General features: G+C 53.4%; 5 protein-coding genes across 6 annotated transcripts; 2 read left to right on the forward strand and 3 right to left on the reverse strand.

The window, feature by feature from the left end:
• Positions 1–571: 571 nt before the first annotated feature.
• CKM354_001166900 (uncharacterized protein) lies at positions 572–2,191 on the forward strand (the record flags this gene model as incomplete). The annotated part of the gene is made up of 5 exons (XM_044807168.1): positions 572–643; positions 714–819; positions 879–916; positions 978–1,863; positions 1,968–2,191. 5 exons carry the CDS (start codon positions 572–574, stop codon positions 2,189–2,191), a joined length of 1,326 nt encoding a protein of 441 aa, XP_044663103.1.
• Positions 2,192–2,663: 472 nt separating this feature from the next.
• Positions 2,664–3,323, reverse strand: CKM354_001167000 (uncharacterized protein; the record flags this gene model as incomplete). Its single annotated transcript, XM_044807169.1, has 2 exons — positions 2,664–2,755; positions 2,849–3,323. 2 exons carry the CDS (start codon positions 3,321–3,323, stop codon positions 2,664–2,666), a joined length of 567 nt encoding a protein of 188 aa, XP_044663104.1.
• A 1,551-nt stretch (positions 3,324–4,874) lies between these two features.
• Positions 4,875–5,725, reverse strand: CKM354_001167100 (uncharacterized protein; the record flags this gene model as incomplete). Its single annotated transcript, XM_044807170.1, has 2 exons — positions 4,875–4,959; positions 5,034–5,725. The coding sequence occupies 2 exons, from the start codon at positions 5,723–5,725 to the stop codon at positions 4,875–4,877; spliced, it is 777 nt and encodes a 258-aa protein (XP_044663105.1).
• Positions 5,726–10,523: 4,798 nt separating this feature from the next.
• On the forward strand, positions 10,524–12,443 carry CKM354_001167200 (uncharacterized protein; the record flags this gene model as incomplete). 2 transcript variants are annotated; one of them, XM_044807171.1, is made up of 4 exons in its annotated part: positions 10,524–10,786; positions 10,845–10,915; positions 10,976–11,243; positions 11,306–12,443. In XM_044807171.1, 4 exons carry the CDS (start codon positions 10,524–10,526, stop codon positions 12,441–12,443), a joined length of 1,740 nt encoding a protein of 579 aa, XP_044663106.1. The 2 variants fall into 2 exon arrangements, with proteins under 2 accessions (XP_044663106.1, XP_044663107.1); XM_044807172.1 differs by having other exon boundaries at positions 10,985–11,243.
• A 1,830-nt stretch (positions 12,444–14,273) lies between these two features.
• Positions 14,274–14,863, reverse strand: CKM354_001167300 (uncharacterized protein; the record flags this gene model as incomplete). The annotated part of the gene is made up of 3 exons (XM_044807173.1): positions 14,274–14,332; positions 14,411–14,473; positions 14,545–14,863. 3 exons carry the CDS (start codon positions 14,861–14,863, stop codon positions 14,274–14,276), a joined length of 441 nt encoding a protein of 146 aa, XP_044663108.1.
• Positions 14,864–16,765: the final 1,902 nt, after the last annotated feature.

A 16,765-nucleotide genomic window follows, 5' to 3' on the forward strand; every position in this document is an offset into this window, starting at 1 on the left:
ATTCTGGAGAAAGGTAAGAAACTCCGTTGGCAACAACCTTCAGTATTCCAGCACGTCAAGCAGCCGAGTACAAGGTCGAAGTGCCGGCCTGCAGTCCGTCCAGCTAATGAGATCAGCATCGGTATTCGGTGGCAGCCACTTCTCCTGACATTTATCTTGTTTCAGTGCTATGATCGTTCTGCATCTCTCGCTACGAGCAGGGCCCGAACGCACAAGGCGGCTGACGTCAGCATGTTGACGGGCACCCAATGCTTCCATGCCGATTCACTGATATCTATGCTGCGGTCTCGCGAGCCCAGCTCGCTTTCAATATCTGGTCAGCATATGAATTCGGCAGTTTATATTGGACATGTCTTTGACTTTGGCAGAATGTCGCTGGTAGTGGGGCACACGGCACACCACTGTACCTACGTGAGCCAATAGCCTGCACGCCCGCTTGGACTAGCACACTGCATCTTTCGTATGCAGAAGAAGCAAGATAGTAAGAAGCTATCATTCGCGGAACAGGCTCTCCCGAAGGATCGATGGCGGGCGGCTACAGCTGCACTTCTGCGAGACGTAGCCACCCTCCATGCAGCTGTTCGTGACGGTCCTCGAAGCCGACAGCCAGCTCTACTGCACTTCACGCCACAACCAAAACTTGGTACACAGCTGAAGTGGTTTGGATTACGAATGAGGATTGAGTGGTACAGAGCATCTGGCTAGAACGACAGTACTGGAGAAGACTCCGTTTCGATAACGCTATCAACCGAAGGAATTGCACAATGGGTCTCGACGAGCCAGTCGGTTCCAAGCCCACAGTGCTGGTCATCGGCGCCGGTATGTCGTGCAGGTGTTCGGTTGCGTGCACAGTCACATCTGACAATCATGCTCCTCAGGATCGGCGGGGCTGTTGACCGCACATGCTCTTCAGATGGTGGGTCGTACAGAGCACCAAAAGAGGCAAGCATAACAGCCAACTAACGACTGTCTCGTAGAAAGGTGCCAAGGTGACAGTATTCGAACAGGACGCCTCACTCGATGCAAGACCTCGAGATTGGAATTTTGGCATCTACTGGGCTCAAGTCCCACTCCAAGAATGTCTTCCAGAACATCTCGCCAAGCAAGTAGAAAATGCCCAAGTCGACGACTACCGCGCCGGCGAAGACGAAGTAATGTCCATCTACAACGGCAGAACAGGCGAACTCCTCCGCGAACTCCCAGCCCCATACAATATCCGCCTCGCACGCAAACGCTTCCTCCGCCTCATCTCTCAAGGCCTCGCCATCCAATGGAACAAAAAGCTCACGCAAATCTCCTCCGACAACAAACACACCGCAACAGCAACCTTCTCCGACGGCACGACAGCTTCCGGAAACCTCCTCATCGGCGCCGAAGGCGCCCATTCCCTCGTCCGCGAATATCTTCTCAACTCCCCCTCCAGCGCAGCTCTCCGACCCTCCCCCCTCGTCGCAAGCGTCACAATGGCCAAACTTCCCCCTCCCGCCGCCTCAAAATTCAAATCCCTCTCCCGTCGACAATGCATAAATTTCCACCCCTCAGGCTACTTCAACTGGATCGGAATCCACGACGCTTACGGAGATTCTCAACCAGGAGATTGGACCTTCATGATGATCATGTCTTGGATTCCATCCGACCCAGATTACGACGTCAAATCTTTGAATAATTCGAGTGAGGAGATTTTACAAGATTTGAAATCTCGTGCGGAAGAATTTAGTGAGGATTTCAAATTTTTGTGGAAGAGTATTCCCGAGGGGACGAGATGTTGGCATAATCGATTGAGTTCTTGGAGTCCGGAGAAGTGGGATAATAGGAATGGGACTGTGACGCTTGTGGGAGATTCGGCGCATCCGATGACTTTTCGTGAGTTCTGTCGTTCTTTGCAGCTCTCTTTCTCTCCTTCTTAATGTTGTTCTTGATGCCGGAGACAACGTGCCATGCTGATTATCGTTTTCCCTTCTTGCTAGACCGAGGCCAAGGTCTCAACAACGCTATTCTCGACGTCGGATTATTGGCGCAACAGATTGGTGAGAAAGGTTTCACAGCCGAGGCCATTGAGGCTTATGAGCAGGAGATGATTCCTCGGGCGCAAGAGGCTGTGAAGACGAGTAATGAAAATAGTGAGGGGACGCACGATTGGGAGAAGTTGATGCAAAGTCCTTTGATGAAGATGGGGCTGAAGCAGAAGTGAGAGGTGATGTTAGTGGGACTACGAATGTGTTCGCTGCTGATTGAAATTTGCTTGTAAGATTGGTGTTGTAGCATCTGATGAGTGATACCAATGAATCTTTGTTTGAGATACATGCATGCCTTTCCTGAACTTGGCGAACGCGCATGTGAATGAAAAGAAGCACATTGAAGAGAGACATGTCAAGAGCTCGACTCTGCTCTTTCTGTCGTCCGTTCTGGCCACGCACGATAGCGGCCTGCTGTCCCGCTTCTCAGCTGATGAGCTCGAACCAATGCACTCCACGAGAAGTGCAATCCCTATCTTTGCACCCGATAAACCCACAAGCTGGCGGGCTCCACCTGGAATACCCACTTTTGCAACCCGACGAAGGCCGACGATCGATCAAAAACGGAACGCCTCACGATAACTCCTCGCTAAATCGAAACCCAAGAAAGAGTCCAGTATGCGAAAATGGAAGAGTGAAGCAGGGAGCTTAGGAGCATTCGTCTGACTTGTTTGAAGCACCACCGGTATCCAGGACTAGGTCAGGTGTGGGTAGACTGACTCTTCGTCGACGCTGGCGTTCTGTGAGGAATAGGATGTCAGCAATGAGACATTCGTTCGAGGAACGATACAAGTTTGCAGACTTGAGAAAGACAGCAGACAAGGAAGACTCACTCAGCTCCAACTCGGCGTCCATCAACCTCGACTGAATCCATAACCTCATCTTCTGATCATTCCTCACTTGCTCACAATTCAACATTTCGGTCAAATTGGCCTTGATCGCAAGCGGGTCCTGATCCATTGTAGACGAGCAACACGAATATTGAAGCTTAAAATCTGGAACTTCGTCTTCGGGTATGGCTTCAGGAATGTGCGATTGTGATGAGACTTTTCGTGGACGTGGAAGTGGTGTCGAAAGTGTTGATGATCCTCGTGCAGATGGTTCGAGCGTCGGTGATGCGCTGGCGGAGCTGGACGCCGATGATGACATGGTTCCTCTGGCTGCAGCAGACGGCGAGAGGGAGGGTGATGTCGGAGGCGTCGTGGAAGATGAAGACGAAGAAGCCGTGGATAATCTTCTTCGTCGCCGCGTCGGACTTGTTCGCATATCTCGTCCAGTGGAAGGAAGCATGAGGTCTTGTTGCAACATTGGGATCTAATAATTTCGCAGCGAAATGGTGTCAGAGTTCGGTTGCTGATAGGCAAAAAGTTGAGCTACTGCAGTGTCGCCTCCTCGGATCACACGCAAGCGTCGAAGCAACTAGCGTTCGTAATACTGCGTGGCTTTGACTATTGCTGTGGCTTGCGGTAATGATGTAGAACTTGTTTGGGAATGTTCGCTCACCTTTTCAGAAGGCTTTCTCGTGGCCGGCATAAGTATGATTGGAGGCTCCATGACGTGCGCTCCGTTTCAAAGGACCCGATACGCGTTTCTTTGGCGCACGGGCTTCTGCGTTGAATACACTGTGGAGCTTCTGGCTCTCGATTCTTGCAATTTGGTGGACCTCGATGATGGTTGATTCACGCCAAACCACACAGCACAACGGCGGCGGGCGCTGCGTGCAGTCGTGTGTCAGTCGAGTCTCGGTGGTAGGTGGATGCAATGTCTCGCAATGGTGAGGGGAAGGAAGGGAGGAATTGACGACGTCGTTGCTTCTGTTGTTGCCGCAAACGTCGATGCCCAAATGCGCGCTGCGATTCAATAATTCTGTCGTCACGCCGCCCGCAACCTCGGAATGCGCGAAGCGGCATGGAGCGAACATCGAGCATCTTATTTCTTGAAGCAATCATCAAGAATTGCACAATCCACCACCATTGACCAGTGTTCCAGAATCCCTGTTTCGAACGCTAACTTCGACTCTCCGGGTGATGATGCTGCCGCGAACGAGCCGTACCACGGCGCAGCATTCGACGCAGCCAATCTCGATTATATTGCCGGACCCTGGAACTGCTGACGCGCGAACAAAGCACCTCCAGCGTCGCACGCAAGGAGAGCATTATCGCAAGACAATTCGTTCTCGACGCGCTCGATGCCAGCTTCTGATGGCGCGGCCTGTGGACCAAGTGATCTCGGCCGCGCCCCGGCAAATGTGACATGGCCGGAGCGCCCCCATCACCTTTCATGCTCCCCACGTGGATTGCCAGGTACTTTGACTCCAGATGCATCTCTGCTTCGAGAAGGTCAAAACCGGAAGCTTGCAAGCTGGCGCTGCGCCAGAGAAAAGTGTATCCGCTTTGGGACCATGTCGACGGATGTGTGAGGCACAGAAGCAAAGTCCAGCTCACCGAGATCACAATGCGGCCGCATCGGCATATCCAGATTGCAGCTTGAGCTGTGGACGACTGCTCATATATCCGGGACAGCTGACCACCATGCCAACCGGAGCGACTTCCCACGCGCGAGAATCTGCTCATCCGAAGATGTGCGTGCCAGCCAATGCATCAAGCTGGATGCACCGCCTTATCGAGAGCCGACGCTGAGCTCTGCAGTTCTGTGGCTTCCGACAGCACGCAAGTCTCGCGCCTATGGCATGACGACTACTGCAGAGAACATATAGTCAGTGGTTCTCGATCGCGTTACCTTATCCCACGCTTCTCGACGTCAATGCACAGCGACAAACTTCACCATCGACATACCAAAACTTCTCATCGGTCTTGCTCGTCCTCTGGGCGACCGAACCCTCTTCAACCGCTCATCTCATCAATGCTCGAGCGCCAGTGTAGCAGTCGTAGCCATCTCATCATCTTTCCTAAACATTCCCAACAACTGACGTCCTTCCCAGAATCTACAGTACTTGTCATCAGCGTACATCTTTCCCCAAACATGATTCCGATCAGACAGAAAACAGTCACAACTCACCCCTTCCCATAACTAACCAACACCTCCTCTCCCTTCAAAATTCCCCTCCTCCTCTTTGCATTCCCAACTTTCCCCGCACTCAACACAAAAATGCCCACTCGTCTCTCCCACCTCACTCCATCCGCTCTCTTCTCCGACGGAACCTGCACATAACAATCTCGAAACTCCGCATTGGGTCTCTCTGCTACCCCGCGATAATCATTCGCGCATCGGGACTCATTCCCCATAGTCGAAGCATCAACACTTAATCCAATCTCTCTGTCGAGACTGAGATCATAGTCGGAATGAGGATCTGTATCTGAAAGGCTATTCGTGTGTACCAATCCGAGGTAGAGGAGGATGAATGAATCTGGTGGGAGGTCTGAGGCTGCGAAGAGACCGCGTTGGCCACAGGCTGGGTGAGTAGCAGATGTGATTGTAGTGATCTGGATGTGAGGTGTTATGGTGTGGATGAGATTTGATGGGACTTTGCTCCATGGGTCGGAGCTGTTGTCGGAGGGTGCTCGTGAGAGTTTGGGCTGCAGTTCAAGAGCCGCGGGCGTATAAGAGTGGTCAGTGAGGAATTTAATGTCTGTGGGCCAGTTGTCTGGTATTGTGTCCCCGGTGCTTGCGGTTGTGGTTTTGGAGAGGAGGTCTTGCTTGATGGTATTGTTGGGCTTGGCGGATGGTTTGAATTTTGGTTTGCCGCCCATGATGATGGGAGCTCGTCTTTCGTTGCTTGGCCAATGTGATTATTTGCGACGTTCCCTTCAAGTGAGCTGTTCAATGTTATACGATTATCATTGTGTTGGTGGAAAGCTGCAAGGCAAGTGCTGCAACAGACACGCACAAGAGGAGTAAGAAGCGGGGGCGTTGTCAGGCATCAGCCAGCAGCTTTCAGGCAGATGTGAGCTCGAACATGTTGAACGATAACATGCTTCTACGCACGACTGCTTCACCATTCTTTCAATTTGTTCATTTGACGAGTCTCAGTGTTGACTTTTTCCCTTGAAAGTGACTAGCTCGTCATTCTGTCAAAGTCGACTATCCCGCCGATCCGCCAAGCCAGGCAAGGACGACTGGCCAATGCAGCTACAACAGACAAGACATGCAAACGTAAGGAAAGCGCAGTCTACACCGAGTCATTTCTGTCTCATTTCCAATAATGCGCCGCTGATGAAAGTAGTAGTTGAGAGTCTTGAGATCACTACGATCAGGAACGAGGGAGACGTATTCGTCGGATGCGAAATCTTCGATGCGTGTGATGAAGATCATCCTTCCTTTCGATCCCCGATCTCTGCCTCAATTCTTCGTTTCCTGCAACTTCAACAACATCTCACTTTTTCGAGATTGCCACGTTCAACGGGCTTGTGAGTATTGTCTTGTCTTCTGTTTGTTTTGTGATGTTTACTTGGAGCGATAGTTTGGTGTTGTGTTTGCCGATTAGTTAGCTGCTGGTTAACTGCGAAGAAATGGGCTGTTTGCTTTCGAGCTTTCTGGCGTCCGTCAGTGCTATAGTGCTATTGTTCCACTCAACATATCAGCTACAAGTGTCGCGCGGAGAGCACAGGGTGGTGTGCGCTGGTCTAGACTCCAAGGACACATGCTGCGCGCACAATTCGCGTCTGAAGGCTTCCGGGTTGGGCGAAAAGTTGGTTCCTCTTACGCCTCACCTGGACATCCCAGTCAACTTGCGTACGGTGCCCTAGACAATATTGAAAGATGCTGTACAGGCCATCTGCGCGGAGGTGAGTCACGAATGGATGTGTTTTTGCTGTCATTGAATGATCTGCAGGCAGCTGCACCGTCCTCGTTGATCGAGGTCCTCATCATTTTCTGTTGGTGAGTCCGCACGAGACATCGGATACTGCTGCCGTGAACCGCGATTACCCAGTCAATGATGGAACTCGGACAGCTTTTTTTTCTCCGACCGAGTTCCTTGCTGAGCTGTCAAAAAATGTGTTTGCAGCTTCAACCTGGTTGTGATCGCCAGCGCTGAGCAACAGATGGTCTTCGCTTCTCGCTGACGGGACCGTGTACAGCTTTACCTGGACTTGTCGCACCACAAACAACGATGCACGTCGCCCAGTGTGGCAATGTCAATATTTTCCTCCAACGTCGAGGCCTCATCGCCTTCGCATTTTGAGTCACGGAGTGAAGTGATGGGGCAGCACTGAGGTTGGAGCTCGCCTTGTCATAGCTGCAGGCTGACGCGGATGGAGAGCATTGATGTTTACTCGACTGGAGATATTGTTGTTTTGCAGGGTTTCCAATGTTTACGTCCAGCCGCCGGACGTGAGGAAGTCATGCGATGCGATGCAGCGCAGTACTCCATCGCGATGCGCATCGGTTCTCTGCTCCAGCATGCCTTTTTCGCATCGTGTGACCATTTGGCAAGGGCATGATAAGCTGACGTCTAAGTTTTTCAAGCTCTTTCACCAGCTGTACTCTGTTGCATGCGCGTGTTGTCCTCGAAAGTACATGTAGCTGCCTGCTGCTGCCATGTCGGCCAAGGGATGTACGCGACGCATCGAAGTTGTACCGTTGTGGTCTGATGAAGCCGGTCTTCTACCATCATGTGCGATTGAACCCAGAGAAGCTGTGGCAGCGTAGCTGTAGCTGTAGCTATGGCGTGAGGATGTGCGGATGCACAGCAGGAAGTCAGACGTGCAGCAATGCTCGGGGTACATACGCGACTTGCGTTCATTGTTTACTGTTTACGCGCCGCTTCGTACAGTCCACGATGTGATGCAATGCCAATGTGAGCAGGATCTGGGGCCGGTCATGACGCTTGGAGTATGGCCTCGCCCATACGACACCAGATCAGATGATGTATGATGATGCCGTAGTCAGCCTCGCTGCAGGATCCTTTTCGCGACGTTCTCCCGAATCGCAGCAACAAGCGCGTCACAATCTGGCAATGGAAGCGATAGAAATGCCGCACCAACATTCCAGGATATGCGAGCGCATGACTTGGTGATAGACGGGTTGATTCGGGCTGTCGTATGGCAACATGCAAAGCGGTCTGAGGAACGTCGCAGAGGTCGTTGTCGGTTCTACTGTTCCCAGTTGGGGTTGGGCGGATTAAGCTCTGGACACACGAGCAGCATGTTCCAGATTGTTTGCCTCACGCAGCAACCGCCTGTGCAAGGTCTTCAAGGAGCGCATAGATACCCGCTGACCAGGCTGGTCTGTTGGCAACTCCGGTGAGGGTAGCTCGCGTGCTAGAGTTGCTGCGCGAAGGGGTCTATATAGGAACGTCAGACATGCGAAATGAAGATGGGGGTGTCGGTGGTGTGCACACGCCCGCCGAGGGCTGAAAGTGCGAAGCCGTCGCAGAGTCAACACGTGCCATCGAGCAACAGCCGTGAAGCGAAGAGGATCCCGTCACGTACACAACGCGTATTCCGGCGTCACACAGAGCGACGACCACACCAGCCCCGGCCAGCGTTGCCCGCAGGGCTGTGCGCTCACTCTGCTCGCCCTGCCGCAGCCAGGATGGCATGATCTCAGGGCTTGCGTCTTCCGCGTTATGGGCACGGATAGTGCGACGCCATCAGCATCAGCTTGTCGTCGTCTGATAACCGTTCCTGGCGCAGCGCGGCTAGTCAGCGTCCCACAGCCAGCCAGCAGTCGTGCAGTCAGCGCCAGAGCACGGTACCCCTCTCGCAGCTCGGCGTGGCCGTGATGGAGTGGGCGTCTCATGGCAACTGGCTGGCTCTAGCCCTCGGCCGCCCAACAAACGTGGGCGCGGGCGAGACTGGGGACCAGTTCGCAGCACGAGCTACCAAGATCCGCTCACGGCGACAGGTTGTTGTGCCTGTCTTCACGATGCCCTTCGGCGTTCGTCACAGCACAACATTGGCAGCGTGCCGTATATAGACCCACTGCAGGCGAGTGTCATCGTGAATGACGTACGGCATCGCGATGGCAGCATGTGTTGCGGATCGAGAGTGCCGGCCTTGATCGGAGCAGGCGAAGCTTTCCACGCGACAGCAGCAAGCGGGCAGGCATTTCAAACGACCAGCAACGCCCATGCGCGTTCGGGCAGCGTCTGCGAACTGCAACTGGAAGGACGGCTCGCGATGGGGCGGACTCGCCCGCGTAGCAGCTCCATTGGGAGCGTGAGGACGGCATTGGCAACAGCGTGAGCGATTCGACGCGGAGATTGGCTGCGTTTGGCTGTTGAGCGAGCGCAACGAGTGAGACCCTATGACGCCAGGCGGCACGATATCGTGGGAGGAGGGCTCGCGTCGAAGCGTCGATTAGCATTCGTCGTTGTCGAGCGCCGGCGGCTGCACAGGATCGTAGGAACAGCGCAGCAGCTGAAGAAGACGGCGCTCGGACGGGCGTTGAGCGTTAGTCGAACGGCATCAACAATGGGCGATAGTGCAGCGTCGCAGTCTATAGCAGCAGCAGGCAAGGCGTGTGTCGTCGGTGCATGGCGGGCGGCGTGCCTTGCGGGCAGCTCTCGCAGCTCGTTACCAGCCTGTCCCCAGCAGTTGGCCAGGTGAGCTGGCTGCTGTGAAACGGAGCGCAGCTGGAGGCATTCCTCGCCGACGCACGGCTTGGCAGCAAGAGGCTCTGCCCGGAGCCGTAAAGGCAGCTGCATCGACGATGTCGAACCAAGATTCTGCAGCGTGCGGCCATGAACATCAAAAAGCAGCGAGCGTTGGCATTGCTGCGTGCCCTGCTGTTCGTCGATCTGGGATGCTGCAATACATCGCTGCCATCGCTCTCATTCGATCGCGCAAGCGCTCGCGCAGTCGCCTTATTCATTCTGGGTAACCGAAAGCGGGTAATACGCTTTGGCACCAGTCCTGTGCTGGGTGGTGAGCGCAGCGTGCACAGGCCCGAGGGCTGCATGTCGTGTGGGGCGAGTGCTGCTTGCCAGTCTATCGGCTGTCGTGAGTAGCAACGCGCTGCTGAAAGCCTTCTTCTTCTTCCCACCACCTGCCCGCCCAAGCCACCAGCTCTTGATTCTCTCGTTTCGACAGAGCAGAGCAGCAGCAGCAGCAAGCAGGTCGGGCAGGTGCATTGCAGTCTTCCCCCCGAGCAGGACTAGCCGTGCGGTGCCTATATCTCTACTCGGCGGCACGCACGCGGGAAAGGCTGCTCCTCAGGACGGTCGTAGGACCTCACCCTCCTCCACTACCACCACGAAACGCCGACCCCCGCGAGCACTGTACCACGCCGGGCATGCAGACGGCCTGACCAGCGTCGACACACTCCCTCGCACCCGGCACCGACACTCTTTCCATCCGACTCGACCACTTGGCTCCGGCAGTCGCCCGATCATTCCAACATCACATACCCATACCCATTGGAATACCAGCAGCACTGGCAGCAGCCATTGACTTGGTCTACATCGCTCCACCAGCCCGAAACCCACCATCCTCCACGTATCCATCCTCCCACCAGCTGTGAGCTCCCGCCGAGCCACACACCACATCCACCAGGCACAATTACACCACTCTAGACCGGCATACCACCACTATCTCACCACCCAGCATGGAATTCTCCTCGCCTCTGGCGGCAATGCGTCCGATACCGGTACCTACTTGGGGCGGTCGAAAAGATGTCCCCAACGGCCGTCCCGCGTACCGTGGGTATCAGACGTTGGGCCCGAACAACAACTTCGACTTCAACAACATGAGCATGTACCACGAGAAGCCTCGTCGGGGCGACTACTTCACGTTGAAGCCCGTGCGTGGTTCATCTCCCACCGCGAGTCTGACTGCGGATCTAGACGCCAACTTCCACATCGATAAGAGGTAACTTGCACATTCCTCGCATACCGCGTGGTTGTCCCGCTGACAATGGCAAATCCAGTCCCCAGGCGCCCACCCCGCGACGCTCATTGTTCACGCAAGACCTCTTCAAGCCACAGCAGAATGCGTTGGGTCAGTGCCGACATGCAAATTCCTTGGGTCCGAGCGTTGGAACTCTGCTAACGAGGCAAGAACGAACAGACACTCCACCAATCGAAGTCGAACCTGCGCGAACTCCGCCCCTCGTCCCCTCGTCATCGCCATACTACGAGTCCATGGACATCTCGCCCCTGCCACACAAGGCGCCATGCACTTTCCATCTGACCTTGCCATCGCCAACGCCTGAAGCCACGCCCAGTCCAGATCTAGACTTGTCGCCAGACCTGTTGTCGCCCGATCAATTGCCTGCCCCCGCCGTACTTGAACGACCCATTGACCCAGCATCGCTCGAGGTGCCAGAGTAAGTCTACTGCAAAGCATGCCATATTCATTGAGATCGTCGTCGCTCACGTGCCTCGCCAGGCGTCGAAGACCCGCGAGTCGTCCAGGCCTGAGCCGGACCAAAGGCCTCTCCACAGGCAACATTCCTCAGCGCCCCACCACCGCTGAGACACAGCTGCCACCCTTCCGCTTCGGCAATGTCGCCACCGCGGGCTTGTCATGCTCGTCGACGCCCTCGCTGCTAGAAAGCTTCACAGAATCACCCGTCGACGATCCGCGGCCGTCCGGCTTGGGCTCAATGCTGCCACCATCGCGAAGGACTTCTATCAGCAACGCGAATCGCTGCAATGGGTCACCGTCTGGCAGTCATGTTCGCAAGTCTTTGGCCGGACGGCCTGCGTTCGTACGACCACAGAGAAAGCTCATCCGAAGATCTCTAAGCATGTTTCAGCATCCTGACGATATCATGAAGGAGGAGCAAGAGACATTTGACCCATCATCGAGTTTGTCTTCCGTCATGGATATTGAACAGGAGCCTACTCACAAGCTGCCCTATTTTGTGCCCGATGACGAACCCGAAGGCCTGCCCAGGATCACCCAGGAAACGATGCTTGATGTTCTCGCCCAAAAGCATTCTGACAAGTATGAACGCATTCTCATTGTCGACTGTCGATTCGAATACGAATATGAAGGTGGTCACATCGAGAGTGCCGTCAACTTCAACGACAAACAACACTTGGCCAGTGAGCTCTTCAGCCCGAATGTGCCCAGTGGTAATACCCTGCTCATCTTTCACTGTGAGTATTCTGTGCACCGTGCACCTCTCACCGCGAAGTTTATCCGAGGCCACGACCGGACTGTCAACGCCGCCAACTATCCCCACCTCACTTATCCAGAGATGTATATCCTAGATGGTGGCTACAGCAAATTCTTCGCCGAGAATCCCTCTAAATGCTTCCCACAAAACTATGTCGAAATGAACGATCATCGTCATGAGATGGCATGTGAACGTGGCATGGCAAAGGTCAAGCAACAACCACGCCAGAAGCTGTTCCGCAACCAGACCTTTGCCTTTGGCACGACATCTGATGACATGGACGACTCACCGACCGCCCTTGGTCGTACGTTAGGTCCTCGATCACAAAGCACCTTTGCCGTCGGCGCCGACATTGCAGAGGGCATTGGCATGTCGTATCAACGACGCATGGCATCCTACTGATATACGAATACCCCTCCTGGCCTTGATGCATTGCATAGCACGGCGTTCTAGGAGCGACTTCCCTTTCGCCTCGATTTTGCGAGGCTTTTCTGCGGCGTTCAAGCGAGCCATTCCAGTGGCGATCTCCTTTCAGGTGCAACGTCGGCGGCGACCGACGCTCGGGTTCCCTTTCTGGACGATCAACTTTTCATTGCGTTCCCTTCCTTTATGTCTTTTTACGATGGAGACCACGGCACATCAGTACAGTGACCGTCGGCAAAGTGCAACGATACCCAGCATCCCCACAATCCTCTCGGCCTTTTTTCACTCACAGGCGAACCTCTCTTAGCAACAACGAATTCCTCCTCAGCAGCCCGGAACAGAACGTCCTCCGGAGCTTCCACGCTACTTTTGACAGAGCGCAAATTTGTCACCTTCCCGATTTCTCCCACCAACATTGAGAGGCATTGACACGCCATTCCACCGCCATTCATCAGCGCGGGACAACACATTGCCTTGTCCCGGCCCTGGCTTTACCGGCACGATTGCATCGCCGGTCCACAGCTTCGACCCTTTCGAATTGGACACCCAGAATAGAACAGCTTCCATGAACACTTGGTAGCCAGGAGTTTCAGAATCACAAGCAACCCCAGCTTTACCAATGAACCGAGCTTGCAGGATTGTACAGACTAGGAAAGAGAGGAGCGCGCAAGGCGCAATTGAACCCCAGCTCTGTACCACGATTTGGAACCCTGGCGACCTAGATGACCTCGCTTTATGCAGGAGGCGCCAGGCCCAACTTTTGTACTACTACTGTTGTACTACGAAACCTTTGTCTGGTACCATGAAAAATTACCTGGGGTCAGGAAAGCAGAACCAGGAAGCAGAAGAAGAGGCTGATGACATTGAATTCCAACACCGTCTCCCGTTCTCTGCCATAATGTCTCAATGAAACGAATCAAATTCAAAACAACTCTTTCCAGTGTTTTCGTTTTCCCTGATCAGAACCTTCTCCCCTTCTTCGACGTTCGTGATGCTCCACTGCCACGCGGTCCCGAACCATGTTCCCTCAATGTTGTCCCTCTCGCGGACTGTGTTCCGACCGCGTCGTGCCGATGTGTGATGCGGTGATGTCGCACTGCATGCAGCTGACCCACTCTTCGTACACGCGAGCACAGTGGAGTCATGGGCGGGCGATGGCGCCCCACTGTGACCGACTTTTTTTCTTCGACCTTGCAGTAGCAGAATTTTTACCTTGTTCGTTCAACAAGACGTGTCACTTTACGATTTTGGTGCTTTACGAGATCCGGGAAGTCGGTTTCTTTGGTGGGGAGCGCGGTTTGGACGTATGCAGGATGTATGCAAGAGGTACGTATGCCAATGGTGATTGGGTGGGGACTGTTGTTATAGTAGAGAGGGGTATTGTTGTTGTGTCGTGCATGTTGTGGGATTGTTGTTGTTGAGGTTTCTCTTTCCCTCCTTACTTTGTTACTTTATGTATGGTTGCAGTGCGATGCGTGGGCGTCTTTTGTGCTCACGCTAGGAGGGAAGTACACCTTGTGTACTGTAGCACATTTGTGTTCTGAGGTGCATGAGCTGCAAGGTGATGGTGGCGGCTTCTTGTGTGATGAGCGTGTATCAGGATTGAAAGTGTGTTTTCTTTTCTGTTGCTTGGGAGATGCTAATCACCTCTCATTTGGAATCTATTTTATGCTGCTACTGTATAATGAGTGGACGCGGTGTAGGTGCACGACTGCCCACAAATGATTGAGATAATATGCCAAAACGCCGAAAATGCGAAGGACTCCAGACAATGCGCTGCTCGTATACTTCCATCTTTGCGGGAGTTTATTAGATCCCGCAAGTGTATTTACCCTCACAATTGTAGTTGTCCCACAGACAGTAGATTTCTGGAAGACAGGAGGAGAAAGTTAGCGGGCGAGGTCACGGGAGGAGCGCACAACACTCCTTTCCATCGTTTCACTTACGGTGCTTGATCCCGTCCTTGTTGTAGTACTCGAAATAATTCTTTTGCTCCAAAGGCAATTTCGCTAGAGAACACAACACTGTTAGTCTGCGAACGAGCCTGGTGAAGAGATGAGACTCGAGATGATAGACTTACGATAGCCCGGAGTCTTTGGAAAAGCAACCGACCCGCCAATTTGCTTTGCAAATGGTCCTTGATAGTAGTGCATGTATACATCGACGTCTCCGGTCTTTGAACGGAGGTATGGAAGAGCCTCACGATTGTTCTCCTGGTTGATCCTGGATTTGTGGTCATTGATTGTGAGGGCCGGTTTGTCATCGTCCCAAGCCGTGTAGCTGGTGTACTTGTTATTAGCGTTGCTTGGGTCGCGCGACTGGTCGATGCGGACGCGAGTGCAAGCTTGAGCACAGCCGGCCAGGAGGGCGCCAGCGGCCAAAATCTGCGGAGTCTTCATATTCTTGGTTGAATTGGCGTTGTTCTTGAGGAACTGCTGACGATCTTGCTTTTACGTGGAAGACTGGATGATGCGATGGGATGAGAAGCTGGTGGTGGATGATGTTTTCTAATCGAGAAAACTCTCTTTACTTTATACCATTAGCATCAAGCAGGCCCTTCTCTGCTCTGCTGAGCAATTGTTCTAGCCATGCCGACTCCTATCCTACTGTGCATGTCAGCAACCTCGATTAGGTCTTTCCAGCCTCAGCTGTGTTCGGTTGACCACACGCTGTCAAGCATGCGGCTACAAAAGAGGGTCGTTTTGCTTGGCGTCATCTCGAATTGTTCAAATCTGCTGGCGTTGCTCACCGGAAGGACGCCGACAAGGACAGCGTATCAGTCCGTCTTACTTGCCCATGGCGGCGCAGAGTGCAAATTCGACTCTTGCGGAATGCAAGCACTGCGTGGATTTCATAGCACTGTAGGGCTTTGCAATCCTCCAGGCTTGGCACCGAAGCCATATAGTGATAACCCCTGCGGCTCTGTTCAGCTGTTCGGCATGGTCGTTATTTTGAGCTGAACACGAGGCAGTGCTTCGAGCCTCACAACAGCGGGCCACCAGGTATGGTGCCGAGACAGCGAAGTCACCACGCCAGCACGCCTTTCCGGTGCATCGACTCGACGGATTGCGAGCAGCGGGATCCAGCACTGCAACCAAGAGCAGAAAAGCGTCGTGTAGCATTGTGGTCTCGTAAGGAGAGCAGGGTTTGCTCGAAATTCATATGTTTTGTCGTTTGTCGCCTGCCGTGGTCTAGCGTCAGCAACGAATTGCCTAAACAGCATCGACCTTGGGTTCGTGATCACCACGGAACACCACAATGCGAAACATCATATTGCGAAACAAAATACCACTCTGCCAGGCGACGAACGCTGGTCCGAGGCGGATGCAGTGGCCTGGGCACCTTGACGCGGGGTCTGATTCTCAATAGCTTCATAACCTTCCATCACGAGTCGTATTTGCAGATGTCGAAGATATATGCATACGCATAGTCATGTAGTCTCGTGGCAGTGTATAGGCGTGGCGTCTTGCACGTTGCTCTGAAGACTCATGCTGTGTGTCTTCTACTAATCTTGCGTAAAACTTTGTTCGCATGAGTTGTACCGCCGAGAGATGACAGGACGAATGTAGTGGCGCTTGATAAGAGAGTCTTGGTGTAGATCAGCATTGAATGACGTCGCGGCGCAACTGGTCGAGTCGTGGACAGCAATGCTTCTTGCTTCTGCCCGCTTTCTGCATACTCCAATGGCAGTCGAGAGCTGAACATTAGTCGTTATACAATTGGTATGCTGTGTCAATGCATCTTTTGGAAGTGCAACTGAGATTTCACCTACCGCCTAGTCATGGAAGCCCGAAAGAATGTATTTTGATTGCAGCTGCATCAAAATATATCCCACTCGCCAACGATGGTCGCATTTCGATGTGAGCACATGCCGATTGCATGAACAACAAGAACTTGTTGAGAAGACGATCTGCATGCCACGTAGGAGCGGCTGTTGCTGCTGTTTCACAGATCTCTGAAACTTGTAGCGCTGCTGGGCGTTAACGGTTCTGCTAAGAGGTTTTGCAACGTTTGCCCGTTCGCTAAACAACATGTCAAGCGTAACATTCGATAGCGCAAACAGACGCTGCGTATCTCGCGACGACGAGTGACGCATTTTGCGTTCGTTGGTGCTTCCAAGACACGTCGGTGCTGTCCACGTGCGATGTTCCATTCCAGCTCCCCCGTGGCATATGGTGTAATGGGCTTGAATCGATGCCACTCTCATATTCCAAATCGAATGTTGACAGGTTCGGGCGGTGAACGTGACAGATTCCACACAGATGGCCAAGGCAGCCAGTGCCGCTGCTCGCGATAACATT

This window comes from Cercospora kikuchii (genome assembly GCF_019650295.1).
Source record: "Cercospora kikuchii DNA, contig_00008, whole genome shotgun sequence".
NCBI lineage: Eukaryota > Fungi > Ascomycota > Dothideomycetes > Mycosphaerellales > Mycosphaerellaceae > Cercospora > Cercospora kikuchii.